At 42.3% G+C, this 26,228-nt stretch overlaps 2 protein-coding genes across 2 annotated transcripts; both read left to right on the forward strand.

Annotated features, from left to right (window-relative positions):
* Positions 1–2,118: 2,118 nt before the first annotated feature.
* On the forward strand, positions 2,119–19,225 carry LOC136841215 (glutamate receptor-like). Its single transcript, XM_067108247.1, has 11 exons — positions 2,119–2,172; positions 2,398–2,501; positions 2,727–2,817; positions 2,997–3,155; positions 3,904–3,992; positions 4,178–4,257; positions 6,660–6,874; positions 7,187–7,351; positions 7,573–7,679; positions 14,650–14,810; positions 15,539–19,225. Exons 1-11 carry the CDS (start codon positions 2,128–2,130, stop codon positions 15,649–15,651), a joined length of 1,329 nt encoding a protein of 442 aa, XP_066964348.1. The 5' UTR covers positions 2,119–2,127; the 3' UTR covers positions 15,652–19,225.
* Positions 19,226–20,737: 1,512 nt separating this feature from the next.
* On the forward strand, positions 20,738–21,505 carry LOC136841051 (uncharacterized). Its single transcript, XM_067108106.1, has one exon. It carries the CDS (start codon positions 20,738–20,740, stop codon positions 21,503–21,505), a length of 768 nt encoding a protein of 255 aa, XP_066964207.1.
* The last annotated feature ends 4,723 nt before the right edge of the window (positions 21,506–26,228 follow it).

The following is a 26,228-nucleotide window of genomic DNA, read 5'->3' on the forward strand; positions in this document are numbered from 1 at the left end:
TTCTCTCTGGACCTCTGGTCTGTTTTAATACATCATAATGAATAAATCAGACTCTCTCTGGACTGTTTTAATACATCATACTGAACACATCCGACTCTCTCTCTGGACAATTTTAATACATCTTACTGATATATCAGACTCTCTCTGGACTATTTTAATACATCATTCTGAATACATCAGACTCTCTCAGGACTATTTTAATACATCATAGTGAATACATTAGACTCTCTCTGGACTTTTAATACATCATAGTGAATACATCAGACTCTCTCTGGGCTATTTTAATACATCATTGTGAATACATTAGACTCTCTCTGGACTTTTAATATATCATACTGAATACATCAGACTCTCTCAGGACTATTTTAATACATCATTGTGAATACATGAGACTCTCTCTGGTCTTTTAATACATCATATTGAATATACTTGGACTGTTTAATACATCGTACTGAATACATGAGACTCTCTCTGTACTTTTAATACATCCTACTGACTACATCAGATTCTCTCTGACTATTTTAATACATCATACTGAATACATCAGACTCTTTCTGGATTTCAATACATCGTGCTGGATGAAAAGATCAGACTCTCTCTTAACTGTTTTTATACATCATACTGAAAACTTCAGGCTCTCTCTGGACTATTTTAATGCATCATACTGAAAACATCATACTCTCTCTGGACTGGTTTAATACATTACACTGAAAACATCAGACTCTCTCTGGACTGTTTTAATGCATCATACTGAAAACATCAGACTCTCTCTGAACTGGTTTAATACATCATACTGAAAACATCAGACTCTCTCTGGACTATTTTAATACATCATACCGAAAACATCAGACTCTTTCTGTACTGTGTTTATACATCATACTGAATGCATCAGACTCTCTCTGGACTGTTTTAATATATCATACTGAAAACATCAGAATCTCTCTGGACTAAGGAATCCTCAGTAGTAATGAGCAGGAACTAGGATATCCATGTACAACGTTTATCTTATTTATTCAGGAACCATTAAGATCAGTTCATGTCTGCTTTAATTAATACTAGATTGGAAATCTCTTCAACGATATGAATAAATCAGCGAATTAATCATCAAATAAACAGGGTGTATTTCACAGGCTGATTTGAGGAGCGTAGGCAAAAGAGAATTAGTAATCATTCTTTCTTTCTCTTCTTCTTACCTGGCACCCAATATGAACCCTCCAAATTGTGTTTGTCTCCAGACAAAGTGTAAAGCTAATTTTTTGAATGATGAAAGAGATTGCTAGGGGTTCCCGAAATAAAAGGTGAACATTGGAAAACAAATTAATTGAAGGTTAACCCGAATGTTCGGCCCTCCAAAAGTCTAAAGTTATTCTAGGAAAATCGAGCCGGCTATAATATAAAGTAGTAAAGTTAGAAATGCAGTGCATATCTCAGCTAGCAAGGTGGTACAATACACTTTGTAGCCACTCAGATAATGACCCAAGTAATCACTCATTTCCTTGCATTTAGGATGAGAGCATTTATATTCTTTGACACAACTTGATAAATAATTCTTGGGTAACTGAAGTGAATTTATTTCGCAAGAAATTGCATGTACTGATGATCGTTTTCTAATACGAAATGCAAAGATTTTCTTGGTTGTTTCTCAGTTTTTGAAGTAGTGGTCATCTAGTTGTGGCATGTTTTGCGACTCTTTCTGTCTGTCTGCCTGCCTCTCTGTATCTACACATTCACACACTCATTCACACTCCAGTCACTGTCACATTCATTTCTTTTTGCACGACATCAACTCGCAAACATAACTTCCATAGAGGAGAGTTGGCTCAACAGTCGCTTCATATATTCCCACCTCAGCTTCCACAGATCCTCCAAGTCTCCTTCCAATCTTTTTCTCACACCCTCTACCAGCCTTGCTTCATCCCACCATCATCTGTTATAGTTACTCCCAAATCCTCATGAGAGTCAACCTCTCCCATTCCTTCATAATCCTTACTCAGAGTCAATGCTGCTTCTTCCTAGTTTTATTTACCCTCAAATTCCTACTGATAACAAAATTTTCTTTAGACATAAAAAAGTTTGTTTTAATGATTTGTCATAAAGGCATGTTTTCTCTCCACAGGGCCATTCGCCATGGACACGAATTCTTCAAAATGCTTAGCCCTGGCTACTATTGTTGTAGGTGGACCTTGTATTTTATAATGTTAAATTTTAATAACATTCCATAATAACGATATTATTATTGATATTGATGTTATTGTTGTTGCTGTAGTACAGCAAATCCAGATATATTAAATTAATTCATCAACATTTCAAAAAATAAAATTGGGATATATTTGATAAGAGTTCACCCACTTCCTGTATACACGTGATTTACAACTCATGGACAGCCCTTTTCCGTAGTGGATGCCACACATCCTTGTCGACGAAAATGCCAAGTACCCTAAGATTGTTGGAGGAACCATGCTGGAGGTTTTCGAGATTTTTGCCAGACATTTGAATATATGGTAAGGCTGTCTCTCTCTCTATATATATATATATATATATATATATATATATATATATATATATATATATATATATATATATATATATATATATATATATATATATATATATATATATATATATATATATATATATATATATAGGATAAACGTGGCAGTGATAGTTGTTCATATGTTCCTTTCCTTAAAGGTTAATGAATTCAGCGTTCAATCTTTCTCCTGAAGCTATAGGCATCACATGGTCAAAGATCAGACTGCAGGCTACAAGCTGCCAAACGGCTCTTGGACCGGGGCAGCTGGCGAAGTCCTACGAGGGGTGGGTATTAACGAAGGTCTTTTAATTATCTTTGATGCCAAGGTTATTTTGACATTCACTACCGGTATCGTCATTGTAGTCATTATCGTTAGTGTTTCTTCCGTTGGTTTTGTTAGTAGTAAGGCTCTAATTGTCAGTCAGCTTGAAAACCTTTGTTTTGTTTTGTTTCCAAACTCCAGGAGGCTGACATGTCAGGCCTGGGACTTGCTGTGACGAATGACCGCTTCGCTGATTTCTCCTTCAGCGAGTTCCTCTACCAGGACGAATTCACAGCCACGTACATACGCCCGACTTCTGAGGCCGACTTTAGTGGATTTATCAAGGGGTTTACGCCATTGGTGAGAGCGAGTTTCGTTTGCGTAGAGTGACAGACAAGGGCTTTTTTTTCTGAAGTCCACTGAAGATGCTCACATTACGTAAATGTATAAAAAGTAAAATGAATCCAGGAATTTTATCAAACGAAAATGATTAAATCACCAATCCACTATTTTTAGTCTTATAACCTAAACAGGAACTAGAAGTTGACGCCATTTCCATACTTGCATACACATGTATTGACAACAAATAACTATTTGAGCAGTGCTTCCCTATAAACGCATACAGCACACACACTTTCACACGCACGCTCGCACACACACATATATGTATGTATGTATATATATATATATATATATATATATATATATATATATATATATATATATATATATATATATATATATATATATATATATATATATATATATATATATATATATATATATATATATATATATATATATATATATTGGTATATAATAATATTGTGAATTGTGGGAAATAATACATTTTTTATTACCAGTGAAGATCAGAATGAGATACAAATATACGACAGCAGCCAATCTTGCTAACAAAGTTGTAATTACTGTTACAAAACAACTACAAAAAGTGCGACGCATTTTGACCTTCCTCATGAAAATACTTCTGTACTTTACAAGATGCATAAAGTAGTCACAACTCAAGCGCATACGTAGTGGGCCTTGCGTTTGATCTGCTGACGATTGGCTAACTTACTGAACAATAAAGACGAGTTCTTCTCCACGACAGGTTTGGATCTGGATTATAATAACAACAGTTGCATTCACAACCGCTATGTTCTTCGTACTGTTGGCTACTGAGAAAATACACGAACACAGGTAAGGACTGACCCTCCTCCTCCAACTTGCAGTACAGTTTAGCTCCCGAGTGCCTAGTTAATCGCTCATTCGGCGCAGTTTTAAATCTTTCAACTCTTATGATCTGATATATGATCTTGCCCTGTCTCTGCCTTCAAATTGCCATCCAAAGCTAAAGAAAAATGTTATGCGTTTTCTAATGGCAGAAATGTTCGCCCCAAGAAAAGTAACGGAGCTTTGTTGGAGGAATCCTGGCTATGGACTCTGGCACCTCTCCTGGCACAAGGTAAGCGTTGCTCTGTTAGAGGTCGTTGGTTGCATGTGGTTGCGTCAGATGAATAGACACAGGGGTCATTGTCATCATCATTATTATTTAAAATGAGTCAATATTCATAAGGAATAAACCTAAAATGTCAGCAAGAAGAAAGTTTCCACAGAAACAGTAATTCACAATCATAGCGCCGTAAAAAGTAGACCAAACACTCTTCCCAGTTGACCAGGCCACTGAATTTTCAAAGCCATCTCTTTGATTGATTGCTTATGGGATCATATTAACTACTCTTAACTTGAAAAAAGTACCTGCCGGCATAAATTGTAATGTGTTGTCCCCTGTATACATCTTTTGGGAGTGTCGAGAATTTGATGGCAGCTTAATATCGGTATACACCTCATATTGATATGATCGATCCTATTGAAAGTCATGGGAATAAGCATGAAATTGTGTATTTAAGTTATATGTAATCGATAAGAAATAACTAGGAATGTAGTTTCCGACCGTGGCAATAAACGTCCATTAACTGAATCATGCAAACGTCCTACCTGGCATCGGTGACGTCCCTCTTCTCCTCAATCATGATTAGGCCGTAGCGGTCTACTTGACAGGGATAAGGTGGCAATCAAAGTTAGATGGCAGCACATTAGACTTACGACCGCTTAGAAATGTTCATTAATAATAAATGTTTCGACACACAAGCAGTTCTTCATGATATTCATATCTTGGTAATTATTCATTTCCGACGGAAGTAGCAAAGAGGAAAAGCTGTTCGAATTAACGAGATAAAAAAAAAGAAAAGTAAGAATAAAGAAAATACGTAAGTAATTATAAGCACTTTGTAAATTATACCAATCAGTCAAGGATATAAGTAATTTCTGTGCAGAATGGATGACTTTAGCATGATACAATTACACAAAGAAATAGAATATTAACATGCGAAGTTGAGCAAAGATGGCCCTCCCCTTGGTTTTCTTAGTCCTTTTTCTTCTCGGACATCCTAAAATATGATCGCAAATCTTTGTATAGTTTTCTGTTTCTTATCTCTCCTTTTTCACAATTCAGAGGTCAATGTTTACAATGTTCGTGTCTTTTCTTTACTTAAATCCCCAGCTGTGATTAACCCGTCTTCATTTTCACATTTTCTAGACCCTTAGGCAGTCGTTACCCTACACTTTTGGAAGAGAAACCATAACTTAGTTATATCTTAATGGAGGTACATTACTGCAACTCTCGTGCTGTCAGGTAATGCGGGACGTGGAGACCACATGGAGCAATTATTAGCTCCTCCAACGTTTCCTTTGATCTCTCTGATTTATATCTTTTCTTCTTGAGTCTTTCTCTGTCTTAAATGCTTCCAGCCAAAGATGCAGTCACGCTTGCTGTTCTGGTGATTTGGACACTCCTTGATTGCATGGGTGATGATTTCATTCACTTGAGAAATATTTTGCAGAAGGAAATTATTTCTACCAGATTAAATTTTCATTGTTTTATTGCACCCAACACTTCTTCAACTTTAACTAATAAACTACAATATTCTTTTGCGTTGTTCGCAAACAAATTTTTATTATGATCCTCTGAAGCACTGAAGCGTCCGCAAACATTTTTGAAAGGATTTTCCATAGAAAATGCCACGCCTACCATTCCTTTGACGTCTGTAACTAAACTTGTTTCACTGGAAAGAAACGTTACAGAAATAATGCCAGCTTAATTCTCAAGAAGTATTTTTAAAAACATTTATCAGCTTAGCCAATCCCATGTATGCTTCAGAGGTTTAAGAATCTGTCAGTTGCTGCCAATGAGGTAGGAGAGGATTGGTAATTTGCGACAAGATGGTCCTAATTCGCCCAGGGGTGTCATTTCAGATTTTTGATGCCGGGGAGTAGGGATGGCAAGTGGTTTGGCGAGCGAAGCGAGCCTAATCACCTGGTTTTTTTTTATTTTGAGCTATTTTATGTGCTTTTTGAAGCACATAAAATAGATAGATAGATAGATAGATGTAACTTAATGTGATGACACATTTGAATTTCGGTAGGAATAATGGAAAACCAGCTGCTGTTACTTCTTGGGGCTTGGTGGGGTGAGGGGGGGGCAAGTTGAGGCTGGGGAGCAACTTGAGTCGGGGGCACTTCCCCCCCCTAGCCCCCCTAAATGACGCCCCTGAATTCGCCTCTACATCAAAATGTTTGCGTCTCTTTACGGAAAATCTAAGGAACACTTGCCATAGAACATGATGATGCGAACCATTATGACTAGATTAGACGTCTTGCTCTCGTATGCATTGTAAAATTCAATTCTCATACAAATGTGCATTTTTGTATCTTAACAAGCTTCTATACGAAGTTCACAGGTTTCTTCTTGCATAACTTAACCTGTTGGTCATCTGTTCATTAGACTCTCACTCTCGTTCCTAAAAGGTGTGGAAAGAAAAGTAACAGGCGAGTCAGTGAGGGTCATCACGCTGTTGTGGCTCTTCGTGACATTTATTGTCACTACTGTTTACCGTTCGAGCCTCCTGTCGCTGCTCGTCCTGCCGACTATGAGACTGCCCTTCAACAACCTCGAGGAGCTGGCTGAGTCGGACCTTCCTGTGTGGATGCCAGCAGGGTCCTCGGTTGATATTGCATCTAAGGTTAGACACTTCAAAGTTGTATTTACTGATCATTAACTAGTTCACCGTTAACTAAAGCTATAATTCCATTGCTCGGCAAGTGAAATCAGTTATGTTAATTCTGTATGATATTGATTACATATCTACCCCAGTCTGAAAAAGAAGAATAAAAGTCAGAACAAAGGTGGGATTAGTTTAGGTTAAGCAATATTATTCTTTGTTGAACCTAAATTCTGTACACCTAATGTTTGCAGCCATTCACTCTTACATGAAGACGCAAGAACAAGCAAACTTTTTATGGTTCATGTCAGGAATCTTTGAACTTTTTCGCAGCTGGCTCCTAAAGACTCAAGCCTCGGACGTATTCAGAAGAATTTCAAAGATTCCAGTGGCCCTCCAGATGTGCCAGCGGCTGTCAGGACTCTGGCCAAGGGTGGTCATGTCCTTGTCGCCCCACGATCAGCTGTTCTCCAGATTACTCATGGGCTGTTTTCAAAGGTAAATGTGACTCCGATCAACCTTAGAATTTGTATAAAAGCAAGTTATTCTGTACCCTCAATGAAAACTAGATAACCATACAAAAATATCCATATAATTTCTTAAAACAGAGATATAGGCTTGTACTTGTGAATCTAGATTCAGAGTAAATGGTAATTGCTTGCAATGTGGCTGACAGAGAGTCATGTCATCAAGACTGTTAAAACCAAAAGATATTTCAGATTGGGAAATGCACCACCTACGTCATGGCGGAAGGATTCATGAAAACGTTCTTACAGAGCCTCCTCTTCAGAAAAGGATCGCCTCTCAAAGCCAAATTTGATCCCATGTAAGTCTCGAGGTACATGTAGGTGTGAAAAGTATATACTAACAAACAGAAGAAGAGATAAATGTATAGGATTTCCTTTCCATTTTGGGATTCATATACACAAACATTAGAAAGTAAGTTCACTGGTAACATATTGTGAGAGAGGTGCGAAATAATGAGCAGGAAGACAAGAAGTGCTCCAGTGTAAGGATGGTATAGAGTGACATACTGGCTGGGTGTTGCCTGGTTTATTGGTGGTTCCTTACTGAATGAATGTACATGTTGCTGTTTGTTGGGTTTGCAATGAGACGACATCTTGGTGACAAGTTTATTGTAAGAGACCAGAGAGCTGACTGACTCGGAAACGTGTTGCCGGTTCATGCTCGGCAGTGCATTGCAGAAACATATCGTACATCCCCCCCTCAAGATTATACATATACATGGCAAAAATTAAAGGGGCAAATGTCACTATGATTATGTTGAGATAAAAAAAAATTAACTAACTTTTCAATACCAAAACACGCAGTTACATACACAGAGTACGCTGCTTGGTGGCATTCAAATACTACACGTAATACATATACAGAAAAAGAAATAATATGGATTCCTGAAAAATAGTATCAATTCTTGATACAATTGTACGATTGCATGCATGTGCAAACAACAAATAATAGCAGTATTATATGAAGTCCTTTGAGCCACTTGGGTCTATCAGCGGCCCTTTTTGGCCTACTAACGACACCGGGCTCCTGCATGGGGTGTGTTACCGTTTCTATGGGCGTAGGGCTCGTGGAGGTGCCGTGCTGAGGAGACACAGGTGTGCTAGGGGGCGGAGCAATGACACTCAAGTGTCGTCTGTTCCTTTTTGAGAGCCTGCCTCTCCCGTTGAGCTTGACTGAATACTGACGATGGGGCCTAGTTTCTGAGACTATGCCCGTTCTGTCCCACTGCTTAGTAGCTTGGTTTTGTATGCGTACATGGGTACCTAGTTTGATGGGCAGCAGTATCCTGGTGGTATCAAGGGCGCGCATAGCCTCCTGTGATTTTGCCACCTGTAGCTCCCTTCGACTTATCGTCCGTCTCCAATACCTGTCTACTAACAGGTGTCTTTTAGCTGTCGGTACCCCGTCACACAGCTGGCGACCCGTTGCAAGCTGAGATGGCGACTTGTTAATCTCCCTGAGAGGTGTGTTGAGATATTGGAGTATCACCACGGCCGTCTTGTCTGACTCAAGGGCTCCACCTTTTGATGTGTTTTCTTGGAGTACCCTCTTTGCCGATTTGACAGCTGCTTCTGCCCTGCTGTTGGACTGGGGACACTGGGCTGATGACAGACGGACCTTGACTCCCCATCTCCTGAAGAAGGGGCCTCCATCTCCTTCGCTGGCTAAGTTAGTACCTCCATCAGTCGATATTTGTTCTGGGGGTCCCCAACGTGAAAAATAGGATCGAAGATGATTGCTTATTTTGTTGAATGTGGCGCCACTGGGGAAGTGAGCTACTTCTAACCAACCAGTTAGTCTATCTGCATATACCATGTATACATTGCCTTCTATTTGAAACATATCTGCGACAACTTTCTGGAAGGGGTATTCTGCTGGTGGCGTGTGCATCATTTCTTCAGGAGGCAGTGAAGGGGCATGTTCATCATATGAAGGGCATTGGGCACAGCGATGCTGAGGGTCTCCTTCTATTCCCGGCCAGTAGACTGACTGCCTGGCCCTTCTAAGCATAGAGTTGAGGCCTTGGTGTCCTGCATGTAGGTTAGAGGCTACCTGATGACGTAAATCTTCGGGGACAACCAAACGTATGCATCCTTGGTCCATAGTATGTCACCAGATCCTGGTTGATGGCTAGCCGATCCCGAACGCTCAAGAAGGGACGAAGGCAGGAGAGTTCTTGTGACTTCTGTTGGGGCCAATTGCTCGCTGTGACCCTAGCAGGCAAGAACTGATACACTGGGTCATTAGACACGGCGCTCCTGACACAGTCTTCATCCAACACAATGATGTCCTGTTCCAAAGCGGCCAAGGTTGCACATGCCACTACCACTTGAATGTCATCCTCCAAATCCACATTGGAAGCTTTGTGGGGTGCTCGCATGGTTGGGTACCTTGAGAGAAAATCCGTGGCAGTGTTCCTTTTTCCAGGCAGGTATTTGATGTGAAACTTGAACTGGAGTGTCTTCTCCTTCAGGTTAAACAATCTTGGGTTGTTGACGTCCTTAAGAGCCCTATCACCCAGTAGTTTGACAAGTGGACGGTGGTCCGTGATGATGGTGAGATTAGGGCACCCAAGTAGGAACAACCTGGCCTTCCACAAGCACCAGGTGACTGCAAGGGCTTCTCCTTCCACAGGGGCGTACCCTGCTTCAGAGGGGTTGAGGTGTTGACTGCCACATAGGGCAAGATGCCAGCCGCCCTTGCAACAAAAGGGGCTGTCAGCTGATTGACAAGCACAATACTGCTGAAGGACGATGAAACTAATGCCTTCCTTGCTCCAATCCATCATGATTATTGTAGGGCGCGTCTTGTCGTAATATGCCAAGCCGTCCTTGGCTAATTGACAGATAACCTCCTGTGCCTACTGGAGTTTGCTATGTAGCTGGCTATCCCAGTAGACGTTTTTCCCTGTGGGCTTTCTTGAGGAGGTCCCTAAAGGGCTCCATGATGGGCGCCATTGCAAGGAAGGGGGCTAACTGATTCACGAATCCGAACCACGACCTAATATCAGTGATGGAGGGCTTCTCTGGCATGTGGAAGTTACGAATGGCGTCTAGTCGTTTGTCTGCAGGCTTGTATGACTCCCATCCCAAGTGGTACCCGATGAAGGTAACCTCTCTCTTGCAGAATTTGAACTTCTTGGGCTTGAGTGTAATACCTGCAGAGGCACACGACAAGAATTCGTATACGTGCCAGAACGCCTCTTCGATGCTGTGATCGTATAACAAGGTGTCGTCGATGCATTTATGCTTTCTGGTGATGTCTTGTAGGGCGTTGTCAAACCTTTTCGTGTAGGCGTCGGAAGCTGAACAGTGACCCATGGGTGTTCTACGATAACGATACCGTCCCCATGGGGTGATGAAGGTCGTCAGCGGGGGCTGTCCTCGTCCAATTCCACTTGGTGGAAACCCCAACGGGCGTCCGCTGTAGTCTTCTATGTGTGTATGGGGATGCTGGAAATCATGTCAAAGGGTGCCGGTGTATGATGAGTCTCATGAAGACAGTGGGTATTGAGGTGCTGGAAGTCTACTGTGCGGCGAGGTTGGCCCGTCTTCTTGGCTACCACGACCATCCTTGCACACCACTCCATTACATCCCCTACTGGGACTGGTTCTATCACGCCCTTCCGGACGTCCTCGTCAAGCTGGGCCTTGACCTCCTCTTCCCAATGCTTAGGGATTGTTGCCGGCGTGTGACAGGCATAAGGTACGACATCAGGCAATAAGTGTATGTGGTGCAAGCATAAGTGTATGTGGTGCTGTTTGCCTGTCATCACAGGTAAAGGTTCCCTGGTTGTGTTAAAGGCCACAGATGAGAAGTGACATAACAACCATTCTTCAAGTCTTGGTATGTTCTCCTCCACAGGTTGGATAGGTATGTTGGCTGGCTTCGTTGTCTGAGGGGAGTTAGGTTGCGAGACTGCCTCACTAGTAACATCAGCTGATGCAATGAGAGGGGAAGGGTGAGGGAAACCAGGAGGTACTATTCCCAGCTCCTTACAGGCATTCAGCAATATATAGAAGTTCTTGGCCATCGGCACGAAGTAAACTCCTGCTTCGTGCATCTCCCACCTACAGTATTTCAATGGTGCATGCCATTGGTCTGAGGCATCTCACTTGGAGATTAGCTACGTCCTTCAGACTTGTTTGAGGTTGCAACTCCAGGGGTTTTATGTGCAGGCTTGAAAGAATCGTGGGTCCAGCAACGCAGATCTGTGCTCCTGTATCTGCTACGATGAGTGTGGACACCGACCTCCCGTTCCCATGGGAAACACAAGCCTTGACTGTAGGGTTGGGGGAGAGGTGTGTGTCTGCAACAATCACTGAACTCGAGGTGAGCGGCGTTTTCTTCGTGCTCCTGCAACATTTCTGGAAATGCCCTACCTTTTGCACCCGTGGCATGTCATACCTTTTGCTGGGCATGATGCTCGACAAGGCGAATGACGTCCCCCGCAATTCCCGCAATGCTTTGCACTCAAGTTACCGCACAACACCGCGACATCTGGCTGTACATCATCACTGCCTGTGTCGTCATCACTTGAGGCGCTGGCCGACTCCCTCGCACCGCGTGGGACGCTTTCAACGTCTTAGCAAGCAGCTTCAAAAATACAACACAAAGCCTGAAGGGCATCTACACTTTTAAACGTATCACATGCCTGAAACACATGTCTTTTTAACACAGGATCACTGAGACCTACCATTATTTTCCGTAATAGCATATATTCAGCCAAGCATTCCCCGCATTTGGGACATTGAAAATCCCAGCCTTTTGAGTACACCTTGAGAAATAATCACTCACTGACTCTTCGTGCCCTTGTGCGAGGGCAAAGAGTTCGGACCACTGCACTGCCTGATTCGACGATCGTAACACAGTATTCCCAATGGCATCCAGAGCCGCGTCTGGAGTAAGGGCATTCCATTGGCCTCTGAGTACCGAGCGTCCAGTGCACGTTGCAGTGCCAGCACACAGTTGAGTCTAATATGCAGGACAACATCCTGCGGCGGGAACTTGTTGAGGTGGATCCAACTCGTCATCGAACGTCTCCAGGACCTGAACGCTCTGAGGACATCACGACATCACATTTCTCAGGGGCAGCAGAGACAGGGATTTTCCCAGCACATGATCCAGAACCAGGAAGGGCATCCTGAAGGGAACGGATGGCGTGTTGCTGGTCTGCAATTAACATCTGTGCTTGCATCACGGCCCACGACAAGGCCCTTGGCATTGCAGGAGAGGCATGCCTCGGCGTGGCCTGGGGTGGTCGACATATCAGGGGAATGACTTGGTTCGAATCGTACTCACTGTGCCATGTTGGGTTTGCAATGAGACGACATCTTGGTGACAAGTTTATTGTAAGAGACCAGAGAGCCAACTGACTCGGAAATGCGTTGCTGGTTCATGCTCAGCAGTGCATTATAGAAACATATCGTACATTGTTGTTTCAGATTTAGCTGGCCTTGTGCCAGCACGGGCTCTTGCTCCTAGAGCAGCCCGTAACTCTATGTTTATGAGTCTGTGAGATGGTTAGGTATGAATGTACAGAATCTTCGAAGTTGTTATTGGCTGGTGCGAGCCGCAAAGTAGTTCTACACACAGACAGGGCAAAACAGAGGTAATATTTCAGACATCTGTGTTTGTCGGCAGACAAACAGATGGCGATTGTGAGAGACATAATAAACGTACAATGATAAAATGATAAAACATATATCAATGGAAAGGCCAGGAAATTCCACATATGGCCAATGCATGAGATTCGAGACAGATTAATGAATACAATGCAGTAGCATAATATATGTGAAACGGCGAGACGTTTGGCGTCTTCACAGACGGAAACATACATACAGTTTGATACAGAAGATTTGGTGGAACATTGTGAGTACATGATTGGAATGCTTGCATGGCAATGCAAGTAGTGGTGATTGTACATAAATCGAGACAACAATGGTTAGGGAGAAACAGATGGAAATATTGTATGGTAGAAGTTGCATTCCTTGAGAGAGAGAAAACGGGATGCTCTTGTTTTTGTCTTGTTTCCTCCGATGGATGATGCACACACACGTGCGCTCGAAAGACCGCGATGCGGTCTCTTACAATATCAGTCTTGCTAGAATTATGAGTAAGCTATAACCTTACTTTTATACGGTGTATGGGTCCGAATCCCACCGGGAAAGGGAGAGTTTTTTCCTTTATTTCACTTCATATTCAAGGCTTACAATTGTAAGCATATCAAAGTAGTCGTGGCCACATCCATCCTGTACCTTATAAATCAAGGATGAACCTCATGATCAGAAAAGTTAGACGCTCCCTATACACATTCAAATGTCTCAACAGGAGTGAGTGCAATGAACCCACCTATACGAGTAAATACATCCTGTGCCATTCACCCTTGTCATGCGTACAATTTTCTACTTCCTAGGCCTTTTTGATCCAATACCTCCTCCAACCTAATCAGTCTTCATGCTGGTCTGTAAGTGAAGAAAAATATTTACTAGTTAACCCTTTGAGACTCTGACGACTTTGTATGACATCAATCTTATTTCTGACCTGGAAATTCTGGTGACGTCCTCTCCTGGAAATTTTCTGCGAACTTCAGTTTATTATTTTTACACTATTTTTTGTTGTTTCAAATTTTTAACATACTAAAACACAGTACAGATATTCAGCATCAAGATGACACCAGAACCAGTTTTACATCATGAAAGATAAAACTCGGCAAGAAATATAAGAAAATCATTGCTTTGCCCATAATCAGTCAGTTTTGTAACCCCCTTTCCCCTGCCCCAAATCTCAAAGGGTTAATTTACACATCATTAACAACGACAGTCTAATATCTTGCCTTTCACGACTTCACTCAGTCCCTCAGTTCATTTAGATAATCAGAATAATTTATAAACCTAATTACTGTATGAAGAGATTCAATGAACTTGACATAATGTAAAGGACAATAATTATTAACGACAACAGGAAGGACTTTGTTTCAAAATATATAGCTGCGTCTCTTTATTTACTAGGTTAGTCTTTTGAATGACGAAGAAACAAAACCCCATTTCCCTGTACACAGTTACTTAAAGCTGTGTCTAAATTCTGTTTATCATCATAGTTTCACTTGAAATATGTGACTTTGCGCCATTTAGGGACATCATTTTCATCTAGTCTTTTCATAAGATCTTGTGTCTTTAGGATAGAAAACTGGGTTTAGCAGCCAAGATCCTGTTCCTTTCTTATGAAATTTTATATCCTTTAATTTGTGCCTTTCATTTCCTTTCCAGGATCTTACGTCTGCGTGAAGCTGGCATCCTAAGTCATGTTTTCAACAAAGGGGTCATCAATGCGACAGAGTGCTTGAAATCAATAAAAACAGAAGAAACTTCACAAGCTCGTGCACTGAACCTCAAGGATTTTTTGAGTACTTTTATCATCTATGTGGGAGGTAAAGGTAAAACCATATTTTTAAACCTTTCATGGGAAGTCTTATGATTCTATGTCAGCTGCCTGATAAAGTGAGTCTAACTCTTGTCAGGTTGTACTAACCAAACAAATACAGTACACGTAAGATGTTTTAGTTCTTCACTGTATCTTCTGGCGACCCACGCAACCAAAAGGACCAAAAGAATCCCTCCACATTAGTTAGGTCTCATATAAACAACTAAATTTTTTGCAAAGACAAAAGAAAAAAGTGTTTATCAGGAAACAATAACATGATGGCACTATAGGAAAGGTTTGATAGCAGGGGTTGCTTCTTAACCATTGCATTTCGGTTGACTGATCGATTATTGTGATCTGTAACATTTATATGGAAACTTTGGTTAGTCCATCCTTTGCATTGATAAATTCTTATTTCTAAGACCCCTTCTAAAGTCTTGATCGTTTGCTGGTTACTAGTACAGGGTCTTTGGTGTTCTTGATCATTTTGAAGGTTAGTAAATTGTTCTAATCTTTCTGATTTTGATGGTGAACGACTTTAAAGATTTTTACATTAGGCTGAATTCATCTCTCTCTCTCTCTCTCTCTCTTCTATATATATATATATATATATATATATATATATATATATATATATATATATATATATATATATATATATATATATATATATATATATATATATATATATATTTTGTGATAATGTTAGTAAGCATTATGCATTTTCTTCTTCAGGTATCGCCCTTGCAGTTCCAGCATTCATAACTGAGGTTCTTCTGCACAGGTTTAGGCGACAGCGAAGCACAAAGAGGAGGCCCGATTTTGTGGCAACGTCAGGGATAAAATGAATATGAAGCTGATTACTATTTTTACTCTCCACACCCAACACAACGGACTTATTGCACCTCCGTATTCGCGGATTTCTCTATGGAACATATATATGCATTATTCTCTGAAAATTCGCCCATTCGAGAAATATTCACTAATTACTGTATTTCCATATCATTTTCATGACTGAATGCACTTTTTGTGATAAAACTATTAAAATACTCAGGTACCCAGGTAGTGCTCGAGTTATGATAATTCGTCTTATGATAATTCTATTTTGAAATGGGGTAAGCAATTAATACCAATATGACAATATTTATAAAATAAAATACTTTTAAATTTCTCGCGGGTGCAAGCAGTGAGAGAGTGTAAAGTCCCCGCTCAACGTGTTCTCTGTAATGAACATCCTGTTTTCTGCGGTGCCTTTGTAAGAGACCGCATCGCGCCGATCGCGGTCTCTTTCAAGCACACGTGTGTGTGCGTCATCCACTGGAGGGACCAAAACAAAAACAAGATCATCCCGTTTTCTCTCTCTCAAGGAACGCAACTTCTACCATACAATATTTCCGTCTGTTTCTCCCTAACTATTGTTGTCTCGATTTATGTACAATCACCACTACTTGCATTGCCATGCAAGCATTCTAATCATGTACTCATAATGTTCCACCGAATCTTCTGTATCAAACTGTATGTATGTTTCTGTTTGTGAAGACGCCAAACGTCTCACCATTTCACATATATTATGCTACTGCATTGTATTCATTAATCTGTCTCAAATCTCATGCAATTGGTCATATGTGGAATTTCCTGGCCTTTCCATTGATATATGTTTTATCACTGTACGTTTATTGTGTCTCACAATCGCCATCTGTTTGTCTACCGACAAACACAGATGTCCAAAGCATTACCTCTGTTTTGCCCTGTCTGTGTGTAGGTACTACTTTGTGGCTTGCACCAGCCAATAACAACTTCGAAGATTCTTTACATTCATTCAGTAAGGAACCACCAATAAACCAGACAACATCCAGCCAGTATGTCACTCAATCCGATCCTTAACTGGTGACCCTGTAAGAGCCCCGACGCTGTCTCCTCCAAACACGTGTGTGTTTGTGTGTTCGTAAATTGTCATCATCGAAGTGGACAGGACAAAGCAAGCGTCTCGTTTTCTTTCTCTACAGGAATGCGATTTCAACCATACAATATTTCCGTCTGTTTCTCCCTAAGCATTGTTGTCTTAATGTATGTGCAATCATCACTACTTGCATTGCCATGCAAGCATTCTAATCATGTACTCATAATGTTCCAACGAATCTTCTGTATCAAACTGTACGTGTGTTTCTGTTTGTGAAGACGCCAAATGTCTCTCCATTTCACATATATTATGCTACTGCATTGTATCCATTAATCTGTCTTGAATCTCAAGCAACTGGCCATATGTAGAATTTCCTGGCCTTTCCACTGATGTATGTTTCATCACTGTATGTTAATCATGTCTCTTGAGATCGCCATCTGTTTGTCTGCTGACAAACACAGATGTCTGAACCTTTTATCTCTATTTTAACTGTTTTACCTGTCTGTGTGTAGATGCTACATTACCACTCGCACGCATCAATAACATTGAAGATTCTGTACATTTATCTCAGTAAGGAACTACCAATAAACCAGTAAACACCCAGCCAGTATGTCACTCATATCCCAGTCCTTACACTGGTGACCCCAGAGTGACCCGAAGGACCCGGCCGACCCAAGATGACGACCCACGCGCCGATAGACCATTCTCCGCCTCGCTGCTTCCCGCTGTTCCTGAGTTCTCAGTAGAAGTCCGACCCTCCGAGATGACCCCACCCCACCACCGGAGCCCTGGACGCCTCCTCCAGGAAACCTGAAGCCGCCCCCGCACTCGTACTGGACAAGCTGACCAACGAAGGACCAGCCACGTCATCCTTCAGCCTGCTGCCGCCCCTCTCGAGCTGGCTACCAAGGATCAGTCGCCGTCATCCTTCAGCCCTCGAGCCGGCCACCGAAGGATCATCCGACGTCACCCTTCAACCCGCTCCCGTCCTCCTCGAGCTCCTGCCGGCCGGCACTGCCCTTCAGCCTCCTACCCGCCCCTAGCCCAAGCCCTTCGAGCCAACTACAATTGTCGGCAAGACAATTTCCACATCGATGCCTAGCTTGTGGGGGGAACATTGTAAGAGCCCGACGCCATCTCTTCCAAACAATCAGACGTTAGACACGTCTTGGGGGAGAGTATTTTTAAGAGCCCCGATGCTGTCTCCTCCAAACACGTGTGTGTTTGTGTGTTCGTAAATCGTCATCATCGAAGTGGACAGGACAAAGCAAGCGTCTCGTTTTCTTTCTCTACAGGAACACGATTTCAACCATACAATATTTCCGTCTGTTTCTCCCTAAGCATTGTTGTCTTAATGTATGTACAATCACCACTACTTGCATTGCCATGCAAGCATTCTAATCATGTACTCATAATGTTCCAACGAATCTTCTATATCAAACTGTATGTGTGTTTCTGTTTGTGAAGACGCCAAATGTCTCTCCATTTCACATATATTATGCTACTTCATTGTATCCATTAATCTGTCTCGAATCTTATGCATTGGCCATATGTAGAATTTCCTGGCCTTTCCACTGATGTATGTTTCATCACTGTATGTTAATCATGTCTCTTGAGATCGCCATCTGTTTGTCTGCTGACAAACACAGATGTCTGAACCTTTTATCTCTGTTTTACCTGTCTGTGTGTAGACGCTACATTACCGCTTGCACGCGTCAATAACATCGAAGATTCTGTACATTTATCTCAGTAAGGAACTACCAATAAACCAGTAAACACCCAGCCAGTATGTCGCTCATATCCCAGTCCTTACAACCCCAGAGTGATCCGAAGGAGCCAATGGCAGACGTCCGACCCAAGATGATGACCCATGAGCCAATGAACCCTTCGTCGCCTCCCTGCTTCCAGCCATTCCCTATTCCTCAGTAGATGTCTGACCCTCTGAGATGACCCACCCCACCACAGGAACCCTGGACGCCTCCTCCAGGCAGCCTGCTGCCCCCCACCCCGAACTCGTACCAGACGACCTGACCAACGAAGGAGCGATGTTCCCTTCAACCCGCTACCATCCTCCTCAAGTTCCTGCTGGCCGGCACTGCCCTTCAGCCTCCTACCCTCCCACAGCCCAAGCCCTTCACACCCATTCCAATTGTCAGCAAGACGATTTCTGCATCGACGCCTTGCTTGGCGGGGGGGAAGTATTGTAAGAGACTGCATCATGCCGATCGCGGTCTCTTTAGAGCACACGTGTGTGTGCATCACCCACCGGAGGGACCAAGACAAAACAAGAGCATCCTGTTTTCTCTCTCTCATTGTTGTCTTGATTTATGTACAATCACCACTACTTGCATTGCCATGCAAACATTCTAATCATGTACTCACAATGTTCCACCGAATCTGTATCAAACTGTATGTATGTTTCTGTTTGTGAAGACGCCAAATGTCTCACCATGTCACATATATTATGCTACTGCATTGTATTCATTAATCTGTCTTGAATCCCATGCAATTGGCCATATGTGGAATTTCCTGGCCTTTCCATTGATATATGTTTTATCACTGTACATTTATTATGTCTCTCACAATCGCCATTTATTTGTCTGCCAACAAACACAGATGTATGAAACATTACCTCTGTTTTGCCCTGTCTGTGTGTAGATACTACTTTGCGGCTTGCACCAGCCAATAAGAACTTCGAAGATTCTTTACATTCATTCAGTAAGGAACCACCAATAAACCAGACAACACCCAGCCAGTATGTCACTCAATCCGATCCTTACACCTTCACATTTGACCTAGGGTCAGACGAACACAAATTATTATCATTATTATGAATTGTATATTTTATTGTCTGTCCAAGTGACCATGCATTATGTATATGTAACAGAATATTTTTTATATCAGACCAGACAATGTTAATCATCATGTTTTCTGTATGTACCTGTCCTGTTTTTTGTAGAGAAATAGTTTGACCTCAGGTAACCTGTAAATCTTTGTACCCGCGGTCTCTGCATTATACGCAGATGTCCGCACCCCGCTTTATCAGCTGGTCGCTTCATCAATAAAGCGCAGTTGTTACCTGACACTCGGGTTAACAACTCCTCCGCCTCTGCTGCCGGATACGCCCTGACCCACAGACTCGCCTCACAGTGGCACGACACCTTCATCATCCGCTACCCCCATCATGACTGCCCCAAGATGACGAGTCAGATCCCTTTCCATCTCTCCCACTGCTCACACACAGGGCACACAAAGACCGAGAATGGACGACAGCTCAGACACTGATACTAACACTGAAAGACGAACACAAACAAGTGACGGCTTTACACTAGTGACAAACAGAAAGGCCCTCAGAAAAGCACAAAGACAGACTCACACAGCAAAAACATCCACAAACACCACCAGCATAAACACAGAATCACTACAAGAATACCCCCACTCCCTGTCCCCAAATTCAGACCTATTCTAAAAGAAAACCAGACATCATATGCCGCAGTAGTAGCGTTAGAGAGGAATCACCCGGGAATAAGAATTCAGGCAAGACCGAACAACAGAGGACTTTTCACAATTACACCTCAAACAAAGGAAGCTGTTGAGATTCTGAAACAGGAAGCTCAGATACTCGATTGTGCAGAAAAGACACAGAAGGGCATCATTTGCAGATACCCAATAACCCTCCCCATAGACCCCATAAAGGAACTCCCCTACATCCAGGAAGCAGTAAGATGCAGAAACAAGGCAGGAGACCCAACAAGAAAAGTGCTAGCAGTCTTCAAAGGGAACAGACCAGATGAAGTAGTCATCCCAATATGGGGAAAATTTCCAACAGAAGCCTTCACACCTGAACCCTTGAGATGCTTCAGATGCCAGCATTTCGGACACCACCAGAAACAATGCGTAGCACAATATGTAGTTTGTGGTGTCTGCAGCTCAAGACACGACACCACCAGCTGCATACAGAAACACAACAATAAGGAGAAAACAAAAGCCAAATGCCCCAGCTGCTGACAAGGACATCATGCATGGTACAAAGGATGCATGACACGGCTTCAAATAATTTGGAAAATGGAGGGAGTGCTCCCTCAGGCACAACAACACTAGCAACAACTACCCCACCAACAACCACACCAGCAACAACTACCCCTCCAACAACCACACCAGCAACAGCTACCTGTCAGACAACCACACCAGCAACAACTACCCCTACTACAACCACACCAGCAACAACTACCTCACCAACAACCCTAACAGCAAGCCCCTCCCACAAGACCTCCACAGCAGCACACACACACAATCCTACACAACAGATGCAACAACCCCAACAACAAACTGCAACCACATACCAGCCTCAGCAACACAGACAACAACACAAAACTCTACCACCACCACCCCCCATAAACAAACGAGACCCCAGACTCCAAGAACACAGAAACCAAGACACATGTGCTGACACACAGACTCCATCCGCAAATCCCACTCCTTTCTCTGCCTACAACACCCCCGTCACAAAAACACCCTTATTTCCAAATCCTACTCCTTTTTCCACCATCAGCACCCCAGCCAGAAAAACACCCCTACTTACCCTCCCACCCACCCCTACCACCGCACCTTCATCCTCACATCCTACCCACAGCATTTGCATCAGCGCCCCAGAGTCCCCCTCCAAAAGAAATGCAGTCTCCTTCACCCATGAGGAGTTTAGACGAGAGGTAGCCAGGGTTGTGGAACCAGTTATAGCACAACTCTTCCCAGGAGTGGACTACACAGCAACACTGAGGAACACAGTTGTAGCCCTGTTATAAACCAAAATGGCAGAACACAATCCAAATCATATAGACAACCAAAACTGCAGGAACACAGTACATACCAATCTCAGAATCCTTCAATGGAAAATAAACAGTGCCAACACAGAAATTGTCCTCCTGCAATCACAAGTGCTATCAGAAGGGCATGATATCATCCTCCCACAAGAAACTCTAGTAAGAGAAACCACCAAATTCACATCCCAGGGATATACAGTGTACAAAACCCCACACACAAATGAAAACAGAGGGCTAATCATGCTTATTAAAACAACAATTCCCTCCAAACAAACAAGAAATATAGACTGTGGTCAAGGGATTGAAACGCTAAGTGTCCTTATAAGACTAGCAAATACCTCCCTAATTGTACACAACATATACAAAGGCCATAACAAAACCTTTGAAGGAGAAAACCTTTTCAGTGCAGCCACCAGAAAGAACACCTTCTTCGTGTGAGATTTTAATGCCCATCACCCGTGCCTATGCTCAAAGCAACATACCAATGCAGCAGGCAGACACATAAATCTCCTAATGAAAGAATTTCCTGAAGTCAAACTGCTAAACGATATCAACGAAGCAATGCACCTACAAGGCGGAAGACTAGACCTAAGCTTCATATCCAAAAATCTACAGGAAAACTGCACATGGAAATTGCACCCAATATTAGCCAGTGATCACTTTGCTACAGAAACCGATATAATAACGAAAATACCTCCACCACCACCTCCTCCAGCAGGTTGGAGACCAGGTCTAGCCAACTGGTCAGTGTTTGAAAACCATATGACCAGTTGGGCAACACAATACATATGAGACCCGGCCCAAAACATGAACTAACTGCAAGAGGACTTTGTAAAGAACCTACACAATGCAGCAAATGCTTCCATGCCAAAGAGAACCTTTGGTACAAACAAAACCCCCCACAAAGACAGCTGGTACTACAGTTCAAGAATCAAAGAAATGAATTCGAGAGTTAACAGAACAAGGAAGCTCTTCAGGAAACAACCCACAGATGAACTATATGCTGTCTTAAGAGATGTAATGAACCATGCAACCCAAACAGCCAGAGAAGTAAAGCAGGAAACCTGGCTGATGTGGTGCTCTCAGACGACCTGTCTAACCCCAATTGCAAAATGTGGTGGTGGTTCAACAAGGTATCAGGAAAGATCAGACCACCACAAACACATCATCCCAACCCACAGGCAGAAGCAAACAGACTTGCGCAACATTTTGCTGACAGGACCAAAACGGCACATCTGCCGCCAGCCACAAGGGAAAGGCAGGTGACACTAGATCCAGGGAGATGGCTAGTTATCAATACAGCATGCAATGAGCCTGACGACACAGACACCCCATTCACAATGAATGAGCTTAACAAAGCCCTCCAAAAAGGAAAGAACACAACTCCAGGAACAGACATGATCACATACAGCATGCTGAAAAATATGGGCACAGCAGCCAAGGAAGTACATCTCCATATAACCAACAGACCCACACAATGGAATCAACAAAACACACAGCCAATTCTCAAACCCAAGGAACCAAACTCCTACAGGCCCATCTCTCTCATCAGCTGCACAGAAAAGACCACAGAGAGAATGGTACTAAACAGACTGCTATGGAAAACAGGACCGCTACATCATCGACTATATGGCTACAAAGAAGGAATAGGCACACAAGAATGCCTAGCAGATGTAATGTCAACAATTAACAACAGAAAATCAATTGTAGTTTTTCTCGATCTAGAAAAAGCCTATGAACTAGCCAGAGCAGCCGTCATCCTTGCAACCTTGGTGGACAAAAGAGTTAAGGGTAACCTGTTAGCATGGGCCAAAGGATACATGCAAAACAGACAAGCCAGAGTCACCTTCCAAGGAGTAATCTCAGATTTTCTCAATTTAGAAAACGGAACACCACAGGGAGGAATACTTAGCCCCTTCCTCTTCAATGTACTGATGGAAAATGTAGCCACAGTCGCCCCCCCAGAGGGAGCTGAAATTTTCATATGTGCAGATGATGTGTGCTTAGTGAGCACAGACAGGTACAGATCCTACCAAAATATGCAAAATGCAGTAACACAAATTGAAAATAGCTGTACAGATCTAGGTCTAAAAAATCAATACAGCAAAAACCAAAGCAATGGCGATTAAACATGATCTAAACCCAAACGAAATACAACTCATGGGTGAACCCATTGAATGGGTAGGAAACTTTGCATACCTAGGAGTAAATATCAACAAACAACTCTCTCCACGTAAAGAAATAGAAATACTCAAGCAAAAAATCAAATGCAGGCAGAGTGCCATGAGAAGAATCACCTCTCTAAAACAAGGAGCAGTATACCATGCCCTCAGAACTTTTTACATACAGACAATAAGGTCAACTGTTGAGTACGCAGCACCTGTCCTTACTCGCCTCACAAACACACAACAAAAAAGCTTCGAAGTAATCCAGAACAATGCCCTAAGACTCATCACAGGTGCACCCATGTGGACTTGCGTATCTTGAGAAACGAGACAAATTTACAATCTCTAACTTACAGAATAGATCAGAGAAACATATCCATACTGCTAAAAACCTTGAAAGGTAACAGGAACTGCCCACTCAATAGAGAAATCAAGAAAAACATTGAGCTTCACGAGGAACTAGACCCCCAAAAAACATATGCTGGCGACCTCCTAGCAGCTTTAAGGAGAGTAGAAATGCAAAATCACACTGCCGCAATCAAGGAAGACACACCAGTCACAGAGTACAAAGAACAAGCACCCTGGGAGCCTGAACTATTCAAAATAAATTTTACAATCCTCCCTACAAGCAAAGAAGCATGCACTGCTCAACAGCTAAGGCTAGCAGCCCAAGAGGCAATCAGGAAAACTGCAGCCACAAATGAATATTTCAGGATGGATCAGTAGTAGATCTCAGCATCCCAGCAGCAGCAGCTGGGGTCCACTCAACAACCCTCAAAGGATGCTGGAGGCTCTCTGACAATGCCTCCACTTTACAAACTGAACTAATTGCCATTGCAAAAGCTCTGGAAGACTCTCAGCACAGGCAGGGAAACACAACAATTCATACTGACTCGAAAGGAGCAATACAGGCTACAGTATAACAAAAGAAAACATCAGACTTCTATCAAGCATATGGGCAATCGCAAGCCTCCACCAAAACAGAAACAGGCAAATAACACTAAACTGGATTCCAAGTCATGTGGGAATCCAAGGAAATGAAGAAGCAGATTCTTTAGCAAAAAGTGGTTGCTACACAGCAGCATTAGTATCAAAATCACCCCCTCGCTCACACAACTGAAAGACAAGGCAGTAGCACACTGCCAACTGCAGGAAGAAAGCAAAGTTAGAAGAGCTGTTTTCGGTGGCTCAAAAACCGCCAAATGGTACATGGACACCGTAAACCTAAAACCACATAATATAACCAAAGACATGTCACGGGCCCTAGCAGTCATAATCCATCGGCTAAGGCTGGGATACCAATGCACATGGCAAAGAATAGTAGACAACCCCCAACCATGCAAGCACTGTGAAACAATCCCAGAAGAACCCCTGGAACACTACCTTCTTGACTGTACAGAAACAGAACAGTTAAGAACAAGATATGAAGGAAATGAAAGAACAGCTACCCAAATAACAAAGCACGTACTGGGAAACATTCATGAATTTGCAGGCTTCCTATGCTCCTACGCACCACCACGGTAACTCTAAAGAATCCTTACCTTTACCCACCCGCTCTCCTTCCCAATTCTTAAAACAGATACAACAGACCCGACCCCTACTTTAAACCAGACAATAAATCAAAAACCATTCCATCTCATCTCTAACTGCTGACTCTTCAGAAATCAATCTCTCCCCTATCAAAATCACCTTTTATACACCACAATCAACACCCAACAAATGCACAAAACACACATACACACACAAGAATTAGGACCGGACAAGGAATATGGCTTTAGATCATCGTGAGCTAGCATACTAGCTACCTGTGCCTACTACTCAAATTCTTTTTCCCCATCTGTTGGCCTCTCCCACTAGCCAACACTCACTGCTATCATACTTTTGTCCTCATCTGATGGGTACCTTAGGGTTCAAAGAGGTTGCAACCTTGCCTGTTAAATCTTCTCACTTCAAAATCACTTTCATGCATCATAATAAAGTTTTTATCTAACCTACCCATCTCACAGACTCATCAACATAGAGTTACGGGCTGCTCTAGGAGCAAGAGCCCGTGCTGGCACAAGGCCAGCTAAATCTGAAACAACAACAACAATCAATAAAGCAGCAGTACTTGTCTTCCTGCCCATTATTTCGCACCTCTATCACAAGAGACCAAATTCTTTTCCTCCATCTCTTTATCCCATCTTCTAGTTAAAAAAAAAGTAAAAGAGAATGATAACAGTATTCTTAGTAACGTTATACTCTTGCGTAAATGCGTACAGCCATAAATAACCGAACGAGAAAATGTTGTTTTGCTTATAACCGAATCGGATAACAACAGCCGATTTGCTTGTATTTCAACCATCGTACGGTAGTAAACAATTACCGTAGTTGTAGTGCAAATGACGTAAAGTAGAATAGGACTGATACATTTTTACATTATACCCTTATTCGTTAAAGATAAAAGATCGTCAAGGAAATATACTGCTAAATTTAAGTTGTAAATGGATGAAACTCGACCGTAATTAAAACTGGAAAGTATTTTAATCAGAACTACTGGT

This window comes from Macrobrachium rosenbergii, chromosome 8 (genome assembly GCF_040412425.1).
Source record: "Macrobrachium rosenbergii isolate ZJJX-2024 chromosome 8, ASM4041242v1, whole genome shotgun sequence".
NCBI classification, from domain to species: Eukaryota; Metazoa; Arthropoda; class Malacostraca; order Decapoda; family Palaemonidae; genus Macrobrachium; species Macrobrachium rosenbergii.

Coding starts and splice junctions, on each gene's coding strand:
- LOC136841215 (XM_067108247.1), top strand. CDS start 2,128: ATGGACACGAATTCTTCAAAATGCTTAGCCCTGGCTACTATTGTT. Junction 6,875..7,186: donor CGGTTGATATTGCATCTAAG/GTTAGACACTTC, acceptor ACTTTTTCGCAG/CTGGCTCCTAAAGACTCAAG. Junction 7,680..14,649: donor AAAGCCAAATTTGATCCCAT/GTAAGTCTCGAG, acceptor TTTCCTTTCCAG/GATCTTACGTCTGCGTGAAG.
- LOC136841051 (XM_067108106.1), top strand. CDS start 20,738: ATGCATGACACGGCTTCAAATAATTTGGAAAATGGAGGGAGTGCTCCC.